The following is a 19787-nucleotide window of genomic DNA, read 5'->3' on the forward strand; positions in this document are numbered from 1 at the left end:
CCATTCGTGTGCCAAGTCAGAGCACAATACAGTCAAACGAGTACCTTAAACTTCTGTGTATATGCTGGCGCGGTTGTTCAACTGGTGAAAGCCCTCGCAGTCGAACTGGCCATACGTCCCGGAGGGACAAAGGACGTCGCCTCATTCATCGGCTGCGCTGTTGCGACGTTGCCCTGCGCGAGTGTATACTTCTTTATTGAGCCATCGCTGGAAACCGAAAGCAATTTTAATCCCACTACTAGGAGTCTCACGGACCTCAGGACAACACCCCCACAATTCACATCATTCCTGTTCGAAGCTTGCAGCGCTGCTTCTCCGAATAGCTGCGTTAGTTTTATCGTCAACGAAGCGTTGCCTTACCTTGTGACACTGTCGGCGTAGAGGCTCGTTGTCAGCGGAATCGTTACTCCGAGCGAAACCTCGTAGCGCCCGGCGTCGACCCTTGCAACGTCCCAGCAACAATGGTGGACCAGGTCGTGCCGCCACCACACCATCTTGGTCTACACCACGTCTCACATCCGCAATACGTGGCCCCACCAACACATCCAGCCAACCAGTTGCAGCATCCGCAATCACATCCGCCCGCGGCGACGACGGGCGGCCCCAACGTCGGCATCAACGTCGCCCCTGCGACCGCGCAGGGCGCCCCTGCGATTGTGCACCGGCCAAATGTCATGGAGCGGATGTCCCTGCGTGCGTCCCGCACACTAAGGTGAGCTCCCGACGCCGTCATGCATTCGCAGATGCAACACCCCGTCCCGCCAGCCGCTGTGTGCCCCTGTGTGCCTGAGCAAGCTTGGATGACAAAACGCGCCAGCCAGCAAGCAGCGCCCGCAGCCCCGCTCCCCATCCCCATCCACTTGTCTCAAATGCATTGCTGCCTGCCGCCTCCGCCATGCCTCAACGGCCGGTAATCCCGCCCCGTACGTGCCTTGCCCCCCGCTCCTATCCCTAACACTGCAGGCGGATACCCAACGTGCCCGGCCTGCTGGCGCTGGCGCTGTGCTCGGTGGCCTTCTGGGCGGGCCGCATCTCGCTGACCGGCATGCTGCTGCCGGAGCCGTCCGGGCCAGTCATCAACACAGCCTCGGTACGTGCGTCAGCGGAGGAGGTCCGAGACTGAGGCTGGGGCCGTGGGCTGGGGCTCAGACTATAAGGCTGGTAGAGCTGGAGGGCTGGGACCGGACACCGGCGGCCATCCAGCCCATCCTTGACACATGCTGAAGCCTAAGCCAAGCCTAAGCCTAAGCCTAAGCCTCATCCCGCCTCCGCACCTGCGCCTGCACCTGCACCCTGCCCCACCCCTCGCAGGGCGTGATGATGGGCGGGCATGGCCGCACGCTGCAGGAGAAGTCCACCAACTCGGCCGTCCGGCTCATTGGCGCCGACGGCGCCAAGGCCGTGGCCATCAAGTCGGGGGCGGCAGCCAGTGCCTCCGTGTTGGGCACGGCGGCGGCGATGGTGGACCCGTACGACATTGAGAACTTCGAGAAGGCGGTGGGGAACGCCCTGGCCAAGGTGAAGCCGCCCATGACGCCTGGGGACTCGGGGGAGGCCTTCTACCGCACCATCCCCTTCCAGGTGCGGCCCCGCTGGGGTGCGGCCTACTGGGCTAAGGGCATGGATGGGGACGTGAGGTGTGGCCATGGATGGGGACGTGGGGTGTGCCCATGCGTGGCTGCGGGAGGTGGGGATGGGGGTGGTTGCGGGGTGGTGTAGGTTGGAGCGCAGAGCGCACAAGGGCGGGGCACTGGCAGGATTGCGGGAGCCGAGGCCCGGAGGGCGGGCCACATCGGGGCCGGAGCTGCACCACCTGAATCCGCCGCCTGCGCCTGCACCGTCGCGCAGATCCTGTCCCTCTACCCGCGCATCAAGGTCTTCCCCAACTTCGTGAGTGTCCATTGAGTGGGCGCTGAGCAATACGGTACACTCCCCGGGGCGCTTAAACAGTCGCTGCAGGCTGGAACATGGTACATGCACACCTCCATTTCTGCCCACGCCTCGCCTGCCCTGTCGGCTCCGGCATCACCCCTACCCCCGCTCCCACCGCTCCAGGTTGACAAGGCCCGGCGCGAGGAGATCATCGCGCTGGCCTCCAAGTTCATGTACCCCAGCGGCCTGGCCTACCGACCCGGGGAGCAGGTGGAGGCGGAGCAGCAGGTGCGCGGCGGCGGCGGCTGTAGTGCTGTATTGCTTTAGGGTTGCAAGTGTGGCACAACACCGGGACAACGGGGGACGGCGTCAGGGCCATACGGTCGCTGGCATTACCAGTTTTACCACTCACGTCTTCCCCCTCACCCCGGCACCCCCCAGGTGCGCACCAGCAAGGGCACCTTCCTGGGCGGCGACAGCTCTCCGGCTCTGACGTGGCTGGAGTCCAAGATTGCGGCCGTCACCGACATCCCGCGCCAGAACGGCGAGTTCTGGAACGTGCTTAACTACAAGCACACGCAGCACTACGACTCCCACATGGACAGCTTTGACCCCAAGGGTGAGCGAGGGGCCTTGCGAAAGCAGCAATGACCTTGGGGAGGGCGCGGCGGGCGGGGATGAAGTGTTAGACGTAATGGGCCACCCGCTCGTGCACTAACCCGAACAATGACCAAACACGGAGGTCCTGCCGCTGCCCTGGTCGCCCCCCCCCCGCCGCCGCAGAGTACGGCCAGCAGTACTCGCAGCGCATCGCTACGGTGATTGTGGTGCTCAGCGATGAGGGCCTGGTGGGCGGAGAAACGGTGTTCAAACGCGAGGGCAAGGCCAGTGAGTGGCGCGGCAGCCTGGAGGGGGCCCCGAGCCAGCGAGCAGCGCGTGTGTTTGCACGGGTGGCTGCGGGCGGGGCTGCAAGCGAGTGGAGGGTCAGGGCGCGCTATGGGGCAGGGGGACCCAGCTGCGTCTGTACGGCACCAACCACTGCCATTGATTACCGGGCAAAGGCTGTCTCCCCCAACACCGAACCCTGCTGACCGGCACCTACTCCACATCACTCCCCACCCAGACATCGACAAGCCGATCACCAACTGGACCGACTGCGATGCGGACGGCGGGCTGCGCTACAAGCCGCGCGCCGGCGACGCCGTGCTGTTCTGGAGCGCCTTCCCGGACGGCCGGCTGGACCAGCACGCGCTGCACGGCAGCTGCCCGGTGGTGACTGGCAACAAGTGGGTGGCGGTCAAGTGGATCCGCAACAAGGGATCCTACAACCCCTAGGAGCGAAAGGGCCGGGGCAGGCAGGCAGGCAGGCAGGCAGGCAGGCAGGCAGGCAGGCAGGCAGGCAGGCAGGCAGGCAGGCAATGTGACCGGCAGCGCAGCAGGGAGGAGAGGTGCGCAGATAAGCAGTTGGTGTACGGCGAGCCCGTTGGACCCCTCGGAAAGAAGCGGCTCGGCCGAGTGGTGCATGGAACTCCCCTGCTTATCACTGCGATGAGCTGATGCTGACCTCTGGACGCGTTGGCGGCGGTACACCACGTACCACATTGTACGGCTGTGCATCACCAACAGTCTCAGTTTAGATTTTCATTCTTCATATCTTGTGGGAGGCCAGCAGCGCAATTTTCCGCTGACGCGTGATTATAACGTTAGCTGTGTGTATCTGGGCAGAGCTGTTGCGGTACACGCTGCGTGCAAGGGTAGTGGGTGCCAGGTTGATTTTGGTGGCGTGCATGGCAGCATGGGGCGCTGCATTGGCACCCTTTGCAAGGCAAGAGCTTTACCGTTTCTTGTCTGGAAGAATACAGTCCTAATGGCTGAATTGTGCAGCATGAGAGCAGGTTGTAGACATGAGGCGCACGCGTGTGCCCGCGCATTTGGGCAAGGGTTTCATGATGCATGGAGGCGCATGTCACGGGGTCCTGGTACGCCGCACCCTGGGTCCATCAGCGCGGCTCACGCGTAATATTATTAAGAACTGCCATTGAATGCTGGAGTCATTGGAGAATCGAGCCCATGGTCTTATGTGTAAGCCGTGAAGCCGGTAGTGGCCTGTGGGTGCTCCTGCGCGACTGCATGCAGCCGCCCCTGCATGCAGCTGCATGAGGCTGGGCCCACAGGGGCCCCCCTTGGCGGCATAGTAATCACGAAGGAGCACGCAGCCTTCACAAGTCCGAATGAATGAGAAGCATATCATTACGCTCAACGCAGATACCACGCACGTCTCATTACCAAGCGACTCACCGCCGGGCCTGCCGAGCACGGACTTGCTGCACACTCCAAAACCCGCACCTGCTCCCTGACGTCGGTCCTTACGGTGCCTCTCCCTCTCGTCTATTCCGTTCCGGGTCCTTTATATCTCAATAGAAAGCAAAGTCAAGCTAGATTAAATTGAGCGGCTGTGTGGCGGGCGAGCGCGCGAACTCCAATGGCAGCAGCCGAGCGGAGAGACGACCTCGGGATTGAAGATGGAGACGACGACGACATTGACGAGAATGAACTGTAAGAGTTTGGTTACCAACATTGCACAGCGGGCGCCGCGAAGCGGGTTGGCATTTCAGCCTGTTCGCTCCTCTCGCTGTGCAGGCGACGACAAGAGGAGGCATACCAGCGGCAATATGAAAACGAGCAGACATGGGATCAGCTGCAGGAGGATGAGCATGGCAACCTGTTCGTGGTACGTGCCTGAGCCGGCTGGAGAAACCGTGCCCTGGTGCCGATGGTCGCTCCCCTTCCTGCCAGCCGGGCTGCCATCCGGCGGCCGAGATCTGGACTGCCACAGCGACTCACAAAATACATCCAGAAGTTGGCCTGTGTCATGCCTGACCCCTCACGCGATGTCCCACAGGACAAAACCGCGGAGCAGCGCGCCCGGAGACAGCGGTTGCTGTCGGCGGCGCAAAGCGCCCGCATCCGCAAGGGCATGATCCGCTATGTGCTGCTGGTGAGCACCTGGGGCAGCTGGGCTGGTGTGTGTCTGTGTGTGTGTGTGTGTGTGTGTGTTTGTATTTGTTTGGTTGTGTGTGTGTGTGTGTGTGTGTGTGTGTGTGTGTGTGTGTGTGTGTGTGTGTGTGTGTGTGTGTGTGTGTGTGTGTGTGTGTGTGTGTGTGTATGTGTGCGCGCGTGCGTGCATTGGTGTCCACATGCCGTCACAAGGGCCCAGTGCGTGCGGGGACGTAAGGACTGCGACGGACTGGGACCAGCAGTGGCACGCGGGCACAAACACGCCAGACACACCACGCGCTCTCCTTTTCCAAGCCGGCCCATCCCTTGTGCCACCACGCAGCTCCATCTCTTCTAAACCTCTTCAGCTCTCACCGCCCCTCGGCGCCGTCCTCCCCTGTGGCCATTTGCCTCCCCGCTTCCTGGTCACACAGGTGGTGGACCTGTCGCGCGCCGCCTCCGCCCAGGACCTGCGGCCCAACCGGCTAGGCTGCATGCTGTCGCTGTGCCGCTCCTTCGTGCGCGAGTTCTTCGACCAGAACCCGCTGAGCCAGCTGGGCATTGCGGTGATGCGCGGCGGGCTGGTGGAGAAGCTGACGGACCTGAGCGGATCGCCGGAGGCGCAGGTGGCGAGGCTGGATGCCGGCAAGCTGGGTGCGTGGGGGGCGGGGTCGCGCAGGACAGGGCAGGGCTACTGCCAGCTCGTGTGCGTATGTGCGTGTGTGCGTGGGACTAATGGCTAGTTCCTAACCACCGCACTCCGCGACCCGCCCGCCCCGCACGCAGGCGCACCCGCCGGCGACGCCTCCCTGCAGAACGCGCTGGAGCTGGGCGTGTCGCTGCTGAAGCAGCTGCCGCCGTACGGGCACCGGGAGCTGCTGCTGCTCTTCGCGGCGCTGGCCAGCTGCGACCCGGGCAATGTGCTGGACAGCGTCAAGGCGTGCAAGGACAACAACATACGGTGAGCGGGGGAGGGAGGGAGTTTATTTCGCCATTCCCATCAATGAATCAGAGACACGGGCCGGAGGTAGCGAGCGCCACAACACCTTGACCGTGAGGATACACACATACATGGCACCCAGAGCTTCGTTTTGTTGTTTTTTTAATCCATGGCACCCATGCTCATACGCGCCCGCCCGCCCGTCGACCTGTCCGCAGGGTGTCGGTGGTGGGTGTGGCTGCCGAGGTGTACGTGTGCCGACGCATCACGGAGGACACGGGCGGCACCTACGGCGTGGCGCTCAACGAGGGACACCTGGAGCAGCTGCTCATGGCGCACTCGCCGCCACCGCCAGCCACAGCAGCACAGGCCAAGGCGGAGCTGGTGAGGCCGCGAGGGGGCCGGGGTTCGGGCTGTGGCGCTCTGCAGCAGCTGTCCGGGCGGGCGGGAGAAGGCCGAGCTGTGTTGGCGTGCTTGATACAGGGCTACATCAGTTCTTGGTTGCCCGCGTCCCGGTAGTCCCGGCTTGACCACCTCCGCCCTGCCTCACGCCTTGCCTCCCCCTCCTGCTTTTGACGTGGCGGGCGCCAGGTACGCATGGGCTTTCCGCAGCGCAGCACGGAGGAGGCCAGCTCGGCGGTGTTCGTGGGGCAGGAGGCGCGGCTGCTGCCGGGCAGCTACACCTGCCCGCGCTGCCGCAGCCGCGTGCCCGAGCTGCCCGTGGAGTGCCACACGTGCGGCCTGACGCTCATCTCCAGCCCGCACCTGGCGCGCTCCTACCACCACCTGTTCCCGGTGCAGCCCTACCACGAGGACAGCGAGGTGCGTGCCTGTGTGGAGGGGCGTGGGAGGGGCGTGGGAGGGGCGTGGAAGAGGGGCTTAGCCGTTCATGGAGAACGGAGTGATCAAACCACAGGTTCAGAGTGCCGGCTTCCTGTAGAAACAGCAGGAGCATACCGTTGACGAAATGGCCCATAGGGATAGCGCATGAAGGGTTTTTGTGGGGGTGGGTTGCGGAAGCAGACGGCGTGCACGGCACGTGCGGGCTTATTGGCGCGGACTGACTGAAGGACGCGTGGCGGTGAGTGGATGGGTGGGGGTAGCCGTCCCTGAAAGTTACAAGCGCCGATATGTCCAGTAGGGGGGAGGTAGGAGGTGGGGTGGGGTGCCAGGGAGGGAAGGTGTGACGCGCAGGTCGCGGTAAGGCGAGGTCGTGGGCGGTAAGGCGTCGGCCAGGAGGCGTCGTGGTTTTGCCGCACGACACTGTTGGCTTGTGCACGCGTCGTGGCTGCCAAGTCCTGGGCAGTTGCTGCTACTATTTGAGATGCGCATTTGCGTAATGGGGCGACATAATGCAGCGCATGTCGATTATTGCAAGGATTTGTGGAGCATACCCCGGGTCGTCTTAGTCAGGTCGTGTCATGTCGAAGAGTTGGATTTGTGCAGGAATAATGCCCTAGCTACAACTTCTTCCACATTTCGCACGGCTGTTCAGTGAACGTTCTTCGGATGCACTGCAGGAGCGGGCGGAGGCTGCGGCAGCGGTGCAGGCGCAGCAACCGGCCATGTGCAGCGAGGTTATGACAACCACGGGCGCGTACTGCTTCGGCTGCCTACGCGAGGTGTCGGAGCCGGGCGTCAAGGGGCAGCTGCACCTCACGCTGCGCTGTGGCCAGTGCAAGCAGGTGTTTTGCTTCGAATGCGACGCGTACGTCCACGAAAGCCTACACAATTGCCCCGGCTGCGAGTTCCTGGGGGCCGGTTGATGCCCCGAGAGTGCGAAGTTGGCAGCTTTTATCAATTTTGAGTGCTTTCCCAAGGGCTGTAGGCTAAAATGACGAGCGGACAGCACGCGTCGCTAGCAGGCCGGACCCGTTGGGGCGCTTGCTACCCATACAGCCGCTCGTCTATGGATAATATAATGCGCTTTTGGTGCTATGCTCGTTTTAAAGGGGCCTGGTGGGCTGTAAGTGCTGCCCACAATCTTCCCGCCAACCGGCAATGAGGCACGCGATGTTAGCACGCCAGCCCACTACTGCCCGTCCGAGCGGCGTCTTCGTGTAGAGATTAACTATTGGCAGCGACGCAACAGTATAGGAACGCGCTTGCTCGTAGTTGTTCCTGAAGAGGTTGCAGCTCTGGGCTTCAGCAAATGTCCAACAATATGTCTCTGACAGACGCGTTCTTCGACCTCTATGGTGGGTTCTATTGATTGGAATAGTCGAGGTCTATTACCCTTGCGGCTTTTGCAAGTAGCCCGGAACTGACCGGCCGCGCTCCTGTTTTGTGTGCAGGTCCGCCGAAAAACAATGGCAATGGGCAACCGGATAGCGCCCGCTCGCTAGGGCAGGCGGCACAATATGTACTTGGAGTCGACTTCCCAAGCGGTGGGTTGTGCTCCCAGTGCGCGCTTCGTCGGGCACGAACTGCTCCCTTGCAAGGCTTGTATTCATCGACTTCTAAGTAGTTCAGTTGGTAAGCGGCTGGAGTGTCTGCGGCTGGCCGTCGCACCGCAGGGCCATGGTCTCCCAGGTTTGGCCTGGCCACGCCCGGCGCTGGATATGGTAGCTCGGCAAGCGCGGAAATTCTCAATGCGCTTGGCATGTGAGTGAATCGATGGCGGCGCATAGGTTCAAGGCTGGTGGGCTCCAGCAGTGCGGCTCGGTCGGTTTCCGTCAGGGGGACTCCGGCACCGCCAGAGCGATTCGTCTCGCCGCAAACCCGGATGGATTTCGTCGAGTCCATGGTCCTTGCGGCAATCCACGCCTCTTGCACGGCTGGTGGAGCTCAGTCATCTAGCTATGCTGGGGCAAAGTATGGCCGCAGCCGCAAGGTCGTGCAGCCGTTCAGCTTCCGCCGCCTTCCCCTGAACCGCACCCCTCCCTATCCCGTCCAGGGTCGACAACATGACGCCACGGCTCTTAACCGGAACACGTGAGTACTGCAGCGGCTGCTAATGCAAAGGCTGCGCATTGGATGAGCTACGCCCAGCTTGTACTTACACGCGTGGCGGCTTTCGCTGCCTGCTGAGGGCTATCCATGACGCGTTCCGCCTGCTGTTGCGCCCCCGACCTGTGTGACATTCAGACGAGCCGTTCCCCAGCTCCTTCAGCAGTGAGCTGCAGCCGCAACACCAGCAGACCGAGCAGCCCCAACAGCAACAACCAGAGGAGCTTGCGCAGATGCAGCACCACCACCAACGGCAACACCTGCTGCCGCAGCCGCCGCAGTTGCAGCTGCAGCCGCTGAACCTGCCGCCCCTCAACCTGCCGCCGCTGTCCTTCCAACTCAACCCCGGCGCCAACGCCACCGCAAACACTTTCGTCACGGACGTCACCCTCGGCATCCACGTCAAGGCCGAGCCCCGTGTGTCAGTCTCCTCCGGGCCGCTGCCGGCCCCGCTCCAACAGCAGCTGCTGCTGCAGCAGCAGAGCTCTGACGTGCAGCAGCGGATTCAGGCAGAGCCACCGCAGCAGCCTCAGCAGCAGGCCTCGGCGGAGGAGCCGGAGCCCGAGCAGCTGGACGACGAGGACGACGAGTCGGACTCGCAGGGGGCCACGACGGGCGGCCGGGGCGGGCGGCGGCGCAAGCCGGCGGCCAAGTCAGGGCGCGGCGCGGCCAAGGGCGGTGTTGGCAAGAAAGGACAGGCGGCGCCCAAGGCCCGTGCGGCGGCGGCGGTGGCCGCAGCGGCCGCCGCCGCGGTAGTGGAGGTGTCTCCCGGGCGTGTGCTGTACACCGGGACGGTTGGCAGCAGCGGCTTGATGCAGGTGCGGGCGCAGAGGCTAAGAATCCGCGTGTGCATCTGTTTAGGAAGATACCGCATGCGCTGCGACGTCCCGCACGTACAACTGTACACACGCACCGCAAGTGGGGTACCATATCCTCCCCTACTGCGGGCGGTCGTCTTCACAGTATGTGCACTGCCTTACCCGCCCACCCCCTGCCGCTGCCGCTGCCGCCACGCGCTGCAGACCGGCGAGGCGCTGCCTTGGTCCCTCAGCCTGCAGGCGCTCAACGCGCAGCTCGCAGCCTCCAGCCCGCCCGGCAGCACGGCCTGGCCCGCGGAGGCGGACTCCTAGGCGCTGGGCACCATGCCGCGGCGCGGCTAGGCTTGAGAGCTGGCACCGCGGGCGCCACGGCACAGCGCTAGTGCCGCCCGAGGCCTGCAGGCCTGCATGGCCGGTGCTAGGCGGGGACTGTGGGAGACCTGCGGCAAGGCCAGGCCCCGGGCCAGGCAGGAGTCTGGCCGAAAAAGGACGCAGGGCGGGGCGGGGCGGCCGCCCTGCAGCATGCATTTTACCGTGCATTTTACAGCGCATTGTATTATGCACTTTGCGTACGCGTGTGCTTAAGCCGCCAGACCGCGCTACACTACCCCCAGCCGATGACAAGCACAAGGGGTGGCCGGTACGGCGCTAGACGCCCCGCACCACCGTGTCAGTAAGGCGGCCGGGGTCGCGCGGTGGGGCACCGGTAGGGCATCCAATTGGCTCCATGCCAGGGTGGGCGGCTGCCGCTTGCGCCAAGGTTGTTGATGCCGGAAGCGGCATATAGAGTGCTTTTCCCGCACATTTGTGATTTAGATGTGAGTTGTCTTTTCTTGAAGCTAAAGACGCCGCGAGGGCGGAGGGGCGCGCGATGCTTGAACTGTTAGTTGAGGGTATTGTGGGCCACGGCGAGGGCCCTTGGCCACTGCAAGAAGAACAAGGCTCGCCGCTGCAAGAGCCGTAGCCGGGATATGCGCACGAGGTAGAGCTCAAACAACTAGAGGTGATTAGCTGCATGCTTGCATGTTCTTATATATCGCATGATACGCACATACCGTAGCTAGGAGTTAGCCACAACAACATGACCACCATTGTGGATGGCGCTGCAGCTCAGGTTGCTGCAGCTGTTTGAGCTTATCATGGGGGCGCGCGCCACCAAGGATGGGTCGTCCCAACCAGCTTGGTGCTGTCGGGCGCCGTGTAGTAAAGCGGTATGTCCTTTGGCGATGTATGCGTGGGGGAATCGCACGGGGCAACGGGTGCTTCATCGATTTTCGTGCGGACTTCGCCGCAAATGGGGCAAGCATGCGGAACACAGCAATACGCGGGTGGCAGGTAGTAGGCCAGGCGCATCAGCATGTACGTGGGGTAGTCCGAAACGTGGGCTTGATTTCGCGATGTCCATCTGTAGCTATGGGCTGGCTTGGGTTCACTGCGATCAAGAAGGGATGATTGACCTTGTTGACGAGGCGGCTCTTACCTACCATTGCGATGACAGGCGTGCACGGGTGCCTGGGGCTTGGGTTCATGCCGAAGATCTGTTTCAATCTGACGCGTTCGATCTCGTTTCAAGCAAGTCCGGATTCATGCAAAGCAGTAATGCTTGCTTGGTGACTGTCCGGGATGTGCGTTGTTGTAAAGGCAGGCAAGTGGGTCGGGACACGGATGGAGGGCATGGCACAGATCCACGCATGCGCCGTACTCGGATGATGCGTTTTGCGCAGCCGTGGCGGGCCGTTCGCAGCTCGTGTGCGTTGTTAGTTGCGGTCACTGCTGGCTCCAGCAACAATCTTGCATGTAGGTAGCATGAAGACAAGGCCTTGCATCGGTGTGGATGAGCTGGATGTGGTTCATTACGCGTGCAGACGGTCGCTTGTGAAGGGCAATAATTAAACGGATTTAGAGTGCAGCAGGTATACTGCCTAGATACCCACTGCTGAGTTGCCGGCTAAGTCCGGGGTACCAGGAGCCGGCAAAAGCCCACATGACGCTTTGGTATGCGGCAAGTTACCGTGTAAACATTACTCTGCCACATGTGCCGTAGCTGGCCTTCATGCTGCACTCAGGCTGCCCTGCAGATGGGTGCCAGGCCAGGGCCCTCGTGCGGATTGGGTGCGGCTCTGTGCGGTTGGCAGATTTACACTGGGTGCAGCAGGTGCAGCTCGTTTGAGAGCCGCCCGTCAGTTCGTCATGCCAGCTAAGGCTCGTTACGTCATCGCGGTCTGCCCAGGGTCTACCTGTCCCTCAGAGGCCCTGTCCCTGCCCTCCGGGCGAGTGCGTCAACAGCTACGTTCGCTTCCAGCTTTAGTTCGGACCTCAATGTATGCATGTCGCGGCAATGTGCCCTAACGCATGCTCCCAGAAGCCAGTCAGCAGTCAACATGAAGGGGCGCACCGGCGCCGCAACTCGAGCCATGCACTCGCTCGCCAAAACCAATCCTAAAATGACACCTCCTGTCAAAAGGCGCCATCCTGCATTCTAGCCTGGAAGAATAACCCGGCCAGTATCTGGTGTACATCGCCGGGGTGCTGCAACAGGTTCCCTGCCCTATGCTGGGGTTTGACCAAGCACTAAACAAAGCCTACGCACTGTCGCTGCTATATCGACACCTTTATTGTACACACTACTACCGTATTACGTGACATTCACATTAACTCGCTCATACACCCTTCCATTACGTGCAGATTTATACCATGCATGGTTCCGTACCTGACGCAGCACGCGCCGCCATTCATCTCCAGCACCTCACACCCCGGCGCCCCGCTCCGTCCCCGCCCCGCCGACCCCTGCCCCTACCCGCGCCTGCGCCCCCGCCGGCCCTGCTGCCGCGGCTCCCCCTGCCGCGGCTCCCCCTGCAGGGCCGCGTCCATCAGCTCCAGCATGAGGCTGGGCGCCTCCGCCAGCCGCTTGCGGCTGGGGCCCGCCTCCGCCGCCACCTGCTGGTGGTTGGCCACGTACCAGCACTTGAGCCGCTGCCGCAGCCGCTCAAAGGCACTGCCGCCGCCGCCGCCGCCCCCGCGCGCCTCGCAGCAAGCCTCGGCCCACAGCAGCGCATCCACCACGTTCGCACCCGACACGGCCGCCGCCACCACGCCCAGGGCGGCGTCGCAGAGCTCAGGCAGCAGCAGCCGGTCCGCCAGCTCAGCCACGGCGCGCGCCTGCTCCGGCGCGACGTCGGCGGCGCCCGTGTACATCCAGCGCAGCAGCAGCGCGAAGGCGTCCGGGTCCGCGTCCGGCAGATCGAGCTCAGCCGCGTTCGCGTCCGCAAATGCGCCGGCAGCCAGCCGCTGCTTGAAGTAGTCGCAACGTGCGGACAGAATGCCCCAGTGCACCTGGAAGCGGCGCTCGCCCACGCGGATGGCGAGGTCGGACGTGCCGTCTGCGCCGTCCGCATCCAGCAGCGCACCCAGGTCCGACGGCAGGCTGCGCGGCAGCGCCGCCGCCGCCGCGCCCGCCGCCGCCGCCGCCGCGGCGGCTGCAGCCGCCGCCTGCCCCGGCAGCTGCGGCAGTAGCGGCTGCAGCCCCATGTCCAGCAGGCGTGCCTTGCCCTTGGACGACCCCAGCGCCAGGTATCCGTTGGGCAGTATGGCGGGCCACCAGTATTCAACCTGCAGGTCTGTGACCAAGGTCGAAACGGAGCCGTCGGGCGCAACGCGGCGCACGCGGCCGCGCATGTAATTGTCCACGAGGTAGATGTTCCTGGCGGCATCTACGGTGATGCCGCTGAAGAGTCCAAGACGTGCCTCTCGCCCCCGCCCGTCCGCGAGACCCTCGCGTCCCTCCATGCCGGCAAGGACTTCCGGGCGCAGCGTCGCCGCGGCGGCGGGGCCGGCGGCGGCGCCGGCGGCCCCGGGCAGCGGCAGCGGCAGTCGGTATAGGGCAGTGTTGGTGCCGAACACCAGGCAGGCCCCGGAGCCAGGTTCACACGTGGCCTCATCCCGGCCACTGGCTGCTGCTGCCGCCGATCGAGTGCGGACTTGAGCAGTTATGTGCTCACCACTGCCGCCGCCGCCGCTGATTTCAACGCCACCGCTGCTGCTAGCTGCAGGGACGACAGCCAGGCTGAACAGCACCTCTGGCGCCGTGTAGGGAAGCGTGCTCACTTCCACCGCCCTTGCGCCCTGTGCCGCGTCCTGCCCCTCTGCCGCGGAAGCGGCCGCCAGGGGGCGCCTGGCCCCGCCGCCGGCCCTGCCTCCACCCCCCCTGCCGTCCCCTCTGCCGCTGCCAACTGCCGCCGCTGTAGCGCCTGGCTCTGCCCCGCCCGCTGCTGCTCCTGCTCCTGGTGCTGGTGCTGCTGCCCGCCAGGCCGCCGGCAGCTGGATACGGCGAATCTTCTCGCCGTCGATATAGTAGAGGGTGCCGTCACCGGCTGACGCCAGCTGCCCTATCCATTCGCACGAGAAGCGCGCCTCCTCACCGTTGCCGTCCGCCTGCCCCTTCTCGTCCTTATGCCCGGCCACAAGCGACACCTCCTCCCCTGCCAGCCGCAGTACGGTGTTGCGGTACACAAAGTACGTGGAGCCGCTCCAGGCGTCCCACGTGGCCGGCTGGGCGTGCCGGCTGCTGAGTTCGGACGTCGGCCACGGCTGGCCGTCTGAGGCGGGGGCCAGCAGCAGGTCGAGGGCCTCCGACAGAGAGAAAGCGCCTGCAAGGTTTGTAGGTATTTGGGATAGGGGGAGGGAGGCGAGCAGAGGCCTAGAGCCAACGGGGGCGTCCGGGCGCGGTCAATGGGTAAAACTGACAGGACCAAGAAGCAGGCCTCGGGTAGGGGAAAGGTCGCCGGGGCGCCTAGCGTGGGAGTTTCCTTCTTGAAGCTGAGTCTTGGGCTGTTTTGGATGTGCAACGAGCTTCCTCCTTCGCGAGTCCTACCTCGCGCCAGCGATTCTGCGCCGTGCAGACCGCAGAACTCATCCCCAACGATCACCAGGGTCTCTACATTATTATTATGCTGCCAGGGTATATGGTCAAAATGGACCTTTGAAAACGACCCTGGGTCGGCCTGACGTACTCTCTGGATACTGCGTTTGGCCGCCCGCGAGTTCGCGAGATGGAAAGCCCCGGTTACACAGACCGCCAAAGTCGCGCCCGTTTGGCGAGCTTGCCACTGGAGCGCAATTTCATTGTTTTGCCATACTTCCTCAATTATGCGATTTGCGAGCCGCGAACTCGTGCAGACCAAAGCCCGTCTTGCACAGTTTTCCCCAGTTCTAGGGCGTGCCCATTATAGGTGCGGGGAAAGAAAATCATTTACAGGCAGTGTCCATTGCGAGCGAATATGGAAGCGAGCGTTTTCGTGAGGTTCTGGATTTCGCTTCCGTTTTTGTTGGAACTTCGGTACGCAATGCACTTGTGGGTTTGTCTTATGAGCCTTTAATTTGTGGCAATTCAAAAATTCGAAAAACCTTGCAATCGGTCGGACTCAGTGCCGCGACCACGCAAATTCCCTACATCCCTAGACACATTCACACGTCACTATTGATCCTTAGCATACGTTTAGCCTTTGGACTGGGGCTCAGAGCGTTCCGCGCCGGAAGTGCATTGGTAAATGTGCTAACGCAGTCGCGCTCACCAGGACGGAGCATGTGAACCCGAAAGCTTCCCGAATGGTTGCATAAGAATGGCTGCTTCTCGTGCCTGTCCAGAGCCCTCCGGGTGGCTGGGGAAATGCCCCAGGACGCTCCAGCATGCGACATGCGTGCGACATGTGACACTTCTGACGTTCTTCGGCCTAGCCATGTCATATCCTTAGACGACAACGAACATGCCAACTCTGCAGCGGGACCTACAACACTGCCTGTGCAAGAGTGTGAGCCGGCACGAGACCCATGGCCGAGCCCCCACAGCCACAACCGCCAACCGCCCCACGTGCCTCCCCTTGCCCCGCCGACCGAGAAGCAGCACACCCAGACCGAGATCTTTATCATGCCCAGAATCCGGTCGCAGCACGAAGCTAACGAGCTTGGAACCGCCTCGGGGAGTGAATGTACAGCTCGCTATACTCTGGGCCGGATGCATTTAAACACTAGCGCTTACAAAAAAATTGCATCTTTATACAGAACTCTGCTGCAGGTAGCGCGCCCTGGTTGGAATTCTGGTCTGGGCTGGGCCCCACAGTGGCTGGGCCCCTTGGGGCCGGGAGAGAATGCGTGCATGCAACATCATCAGCAGCCAGGGCCGCGCAATACCACCGCCCTCGTCACTTCCCACGCCAGCCATGGCAGTAAGCGTTTGCATACTTGTAGGTGCTTGTCGGGTGGTAGTGTCAGGAAGCGCAGGTTACCGGTTTCCCACCGCACACACTCCCGCGCCACAATCCGGTACTTTGATTGGCCTTCGTGCCACACCTCTAAACATATGCCCCCAACCTGTTGCAATACAGATGTCGGCTTGTCGCCTACCGCTGCAGCCCACGCTTTGAGGAGGCGCGCGGTCGCCAAGAGCCACACGTGTCGCTTCGGCACAGCCTTGTACCGCGATGCTGACACACACATACCCACACATACACACACATACACACACAAATCCTTCTCAACTCCAGACAACCACAGGCACCCTGACTATCGCTACATGGCATCGGTGTGGTACGCTTCGTAGACGACACCGCAACCTGGTACGTACGTCCTGCCCCAAGCCGGCCGCATTCGCCTATTGGAAGCAACCCCGTCCACGTCACCTCTGCGCCTCCAGTCAGTCCGAAATTTGTGACTGTGCTTACCGTATAACTCAACAGCGCTTCCAACCAGCCCTCCCATGTATGCAGGCGCCAGGTGCCAACCGATTCCGCAGCGTTGCTGTGTACCGTACCCATGTACGCCTTTCACTGAATTGTCCCAGCAATCCACATGCCCAGTGTTGCCCATTCCTCCATCCTCATCTGTCCTTAGCCCGCTTGACCCCCCTTCACCTCGGCGCCCGCCCATCGGCGCTGGCGGCGCATCTCTCAGTTGTCATTGACCCCCCACTGGCCCCTGCCGCCTTGCCCTCGCTTCCCTTGCCCATCGGCGCCCGCACTGTACTGTCCTGTACTGGCCCCAGCAGGACTGCCCCCCGCCGGGCTCCGCCCCACGCCCGCAGCCAGGCATCGCCACGGCGGAAGAAGCCGTACCGCTTGCGTCACACATTCTCTGCCGCTAGCTTAAAGCAGATAGGCAGCAGCCGTTGCCAGCTTGGACGGACCTCGTCACCGCACCCACGCACACGGTATCACTCCGTGCAGCTGCTGAATCTATCAGCAGTATGAGTCGTTGGATGTTGTTGTGCAATAGTCGGAGTCGTCATCGTAATCCTTGAAGCCGTACCGGTAGTAGCCATCATCGGAGTCATAGCCATACGTATCGCCGCTGCTGCTTCCATCCGTGAATTCAATGTTTGACCACAGCTCCCGGACGTCGCGGTCCAACTCCAGCAGCCGCTGCAGCAGCCCCAGCGCCTCCTCGCTCACCCGGCTGCCCCCGCACAGCGGAGCTGGAGCCGGGTCTCCGATGCTGCTACTGCCGCCGCTGCTACTGCCGCCGCCACTACCGCCGCCGCCACCTGCGCCTCCACTGCTGGTGGCGCCTGCTGCTCCAGACCGGGCCCACAAGTCTTTGAGCACCTGTGGCCGAAGCGCGGAAAGGCAGGGCAATGGCATGAGACGCTGCAGATTTGCAGAGTGCGAATAAGATCAGGAACTGACTTTGGTGTTTCAACAAGTATGCCCTCACCTGAAGAACCTGCGACTCGAGCATGCGTTCAGAGGACCGGCCAGCATCCGGCGGAACTTGAATCGCCGAGAAGCGGCGGGTCGCGCCTTCAGCTGCAGCAGGCACCATCGCGGCCAGCGTCGCCGCGTCCGCCTCCGAGCGGCATTTCAGCAGTAGCATACCTGCCGCTGGCGCCGCCACGTGCATGCTGTCAAGGGTGTAGCTGTAAACCCTGAGAGGCAGTTCCTCACACGCAAGGGCCGGCCCCGGGGCTGCTGGCGTCACTGCTGGCTGCGACCCAGCAGCCCCAGGGGCGGCGAAGCCCGAGTGGAGCATGTCCTCCAGCCAGTCACGCCAACTCGCGTCATCCATGTCTGCAAAACGGCCGCTGCGTTCCAGGACAGGTGGAAGCGTGCTTCGCAGAAGCAACAGGCCTGGCGGCAGTGGATGCATGCCGTAGCCGCCGCCTCCGCCGCCGCAGCCACCGATGCTGCTGCTGCTGCTGCTGCTGCTGCTGCTGCTGCTGCTGCTGCTGCTGCTGCCCGCCGCGCCCTCGCGCCCGCCACTGCGATCGGCAACGATGGCGGCGCCACCTCCCGCCGCCGCCGCTGCCTCGGCACCGCTGGCGAGCGCCGCCTCCGCCCACAGCCGCTCCACCGCCTCCCGCAGCACCTCCCCCGGACTGGCGGTGTCCAGGTGCAGCAGCTGCCCGGCGCCACCAAAGCTGGCCGCCGTCCCGGCAGCGCCGCCGCTGCCGTCCCCACCTCCGGTGCCACCCAGCAGGTCAAGCTGCTGCAGCATGAGCCCCAACTCCCGCCCACCCGGCCCCCGAGCAGCTGCGCCGGTAGCTGCGGCTGCCGCCGCCATCTCTGCTGTGTCGCTGGGGCCAAGCACTGCGTCGCGGCACGGCAAAGCGCCGTGCTTCAGCTCCAGCACACGCGGCAGCCCCATCAGTCGTACCGCCGACAGCACCTCGGCCGGCCGGTCTGAAGTGATGTCAGAAGGCAGGCGCTCCAAATCCACCAGCGCGCAGCGGGCCAGCAGCCGCGGCAGGGCGGCCTCGGACCACAGCCCACTGCCTGCCAGCTCCCAGGCATTCCACTGGTTGCGGATGAGCAGCTTGGGGATGCTCTGCTGCTGCAGGCTGTCCGCTGCTGCCAGGAGCGCCGACACCAGCAGCGGCTCATTGCGCTTGGTCTCTTCCATGAAGAGCTGCACGCAGCTCATTATGCCGGGGCTGGCCGCCGCCGTCTCGGGTACGTCTACATCGTCCACGCCGATGACTGGCGCGAATCCCACCTCAAGCACCGGCTCCTGTCGGACGGTGTCAATGAAACCCAGCAGCACCAGGGTGCGCAACTGGGTCGGGCGATGGCTGACCAGCAGCTTGGTCAACAGCCGCCCGCCACCACGGCGCTGGAAGAAGCTGCCGGCCAGCGTGAGGCGCTCCAGCCGCTGCAGCTGCGCCAGGCCCTCCAGCGCGGCGCGGGCGTTGGCGGCACTGCAGCTGGCCGACACCTTGCCAAGGGCGAGCTCTCGCAGCCGGGGGCAGGCAGCCAGCGCGCCAAGGCCGGCGACGTCAGTCCCCGTCACTCGCTCCAGAGTCAGCCGCTGCAGAGCCGACATGCCGGCGCCTAACGGGCTGCAGATGCCGTCCGGCTGCTTGTGGCGTGTGACGCCCGCGTTCCATGCCAGCTTCAACTCCTCCAGACACGGGAGGTGCGCCACCACCCCCTCTGCGAAGTGCCGCTGATCGGACGCATAGCCGCTGATAGCGAGGTGCGTAATCCGCGCCATTGCTTCCGGTGTGGTGCCAGCCAGCGCGCAGGTCATTGGGTCGTAATGGTAGGAGGCGCCGTGCACGTCTAGTCGGCTGCAGCGAACGAACTTCGCGAGAGGCGAGGCGCGCCCGGGCTGCTGATGTGCGGGAGGCTGCAAGCGCACATGCGTGATGGTGCTGTCATGGAACTGCTGCAGCTCGCGGCAGGCGAGGCGGCAGCCGGCGAGCCTCCGCAAAAACGTCTCGCCGAAGACCTCTGCCCGCCCGTCCACCGGCAGCGCCCGCAGCACGTCTAGCAGCGTGTTTGCATACTCCATTGTGGCCTGTAAGAATGTACAAGTAAGCAAATGCGTTCGTTACGTTGCTCCTGAAGATACAAGGTGCCAAAAAATTATAGGGGCGTCGTGATGGACCACGCACGGCCCACCGATCCCGCCACACAAGGGCACGCACAAGCACGCACGCACGCATGGCGCCGACGTTGCTCTGCGCACCGCACCTGCAGCCCCTCCAGCAGCCCTACTGCTGCGCCAGAAAGGGCCGCCACCTGCCCCGCCATTCCACAGACCCCTGCACGACTCACGCGCACCAGTTCGGGATAGATGCGGTGCAAAGGCTAAGCCAGACGAGCACAGTTACGCCGAACGGTCGCTTGGGCCCCATGCATGCCAGACCCCACCACCGACCTATCCCGCTGACCCACCTGCTCAAGCGTGTGCACACGCACGCCACTGCACCACTCCCGGCC

General features: G+C 63.5%; 5 protein-coding genes across 5 annotated transcripts; 3 read left to right on the forward strand and 2 right to left on the reverse strand.

The window, feature by feature from the left end:
• The first annotated feature begins 40 nt into the window (after positions 1-40).
• On the forward strand, positions 41-3972 carry CHLRE_03g179500v5 (uncharacterized protein). The gene is made up of 8 exons (XM_001703358.2): positions 41-712; positions 964-1090; positions 1312-1581; positions 1849-1890; positions 2056-2160; positions 2314-2491; positions 2656-2760; positions 2996-3972. The coding sequence occupies exons 1-8, from the start codon at positions 462-464 to the stop codon at positions 3205-3207; spliced, it is 1290 nt and encodes a 429-aa protein (XP_001703410.1). The 5' UTR covers positions 41-461; the 3' UTR covers positions 3208-3972.
• Positions 3973-4109: 137 nt separating this feature from the next.
• Positions 4110-7791, forward strand: CHLRE_03g179550v5 (uncharacterized protein). The gene is made up of 8 exons (XM_043061019.1): positions 4110-4428; positions 4513-4603; positions 4775-4870; positions 5304-5523; positions 5656-5830; positions 6028-6193; positions 6401-6631; positions 7330-7791. The coding sequence occupies exons 1-8, from the start codon at positions 4355-4357 to the stop codon at positions 7573-7575; spliced, it is 1299 nt and encodes a 432-aa protein (XP_042926148.1). The 5' UTR covers positions 4110-4354; the 3' UTR covers positions 7576-7791.
• Positions 7792-7880: 89 nt separating this feature from the next.
• Positions 7881-11606, forward strand: CHLRE_03g179600v5 (uncharacterized protein). The gene is made up of 6 exons (XM_043061020.1): positions 7881-8007; positions 8104-8196; positions 8326-8413; positions 8706-8743; positions 8897-9576; positions 9781-11606. The coding sequence occupies exons 1-6, from the start codon at positions 7962-7964 to the stop codon at positions 9886-9888; spliced, it is 1053 nt and encodes a 350-aa protein (XP_042926149.1). The 5' UTR covers positions 7881-7961; the 3' UTR covers positions 9889-11606.
• Positions 11607-11701: 95 nt separating this feature from the next.
• CHLRE_03g179650v5 (uncharacterized protein) lies at positions 11702-15150 on the reverse strand. Its single transcript, XM_043061021.1, has 3 exons — positions 14680-15150; positions 14447-14509; positions 11702-14222 (listed from the first exon to the last, which is right to left on the reverse strand). The coding sequence occupies exons 1-3, from the start codon at positions 14696-14698 to the stop codon at positions 12370-12372; spliced, it is 1935 nt and encodes a 644-aa protein (XP_042926150.1). The 5' UTR covers positions 14699-15150; the 3' UTR covers positions 11702-12369.
• A 444-nt stretch (positions 15151-15594) lies between these two features.
• Positions 15595-19650, reverse strand: CHLRE_03g179700v5 (uncharacterized protein). The gene is made up of 3 exons (XM_043061022.1): positions 19539-19650; positions 17281-19362; positions 15595-17171 (listed from the first exon to the last, which is right to left on the reverse strand). The coding sequence occupies exons 1-3, from the start codon at positions 19596-19598 to the stop codon at positions 16806-16808; spliced, it is 2508 nt and encodes an 835-aa protein (XP_042926151.1). The 5' UTR covers positions 19599-19650; the 3' UTR covers positions 15595-16805.
• Between the last annotated feature and the right edge of the window lie 137 nt (positions 19651-19787).

This window comes from Chlamydomonas reinhardtii, chromosome 3, assembly GCF_000002595.2.
Source record: "Chlamydomonas reinhardtii strain CC-503 cw92 mt+ chromosome 3, whole genome shotgun sequence".
NCBI classification, from domain to species: Eukaryota; Viridiplantae; Chlorophyta; class Chlorophyceae; order Chlamydomonadales; family Chlamydomonadaceae; genus Chlamydomonas; species Chlamydomonas reinhardtii.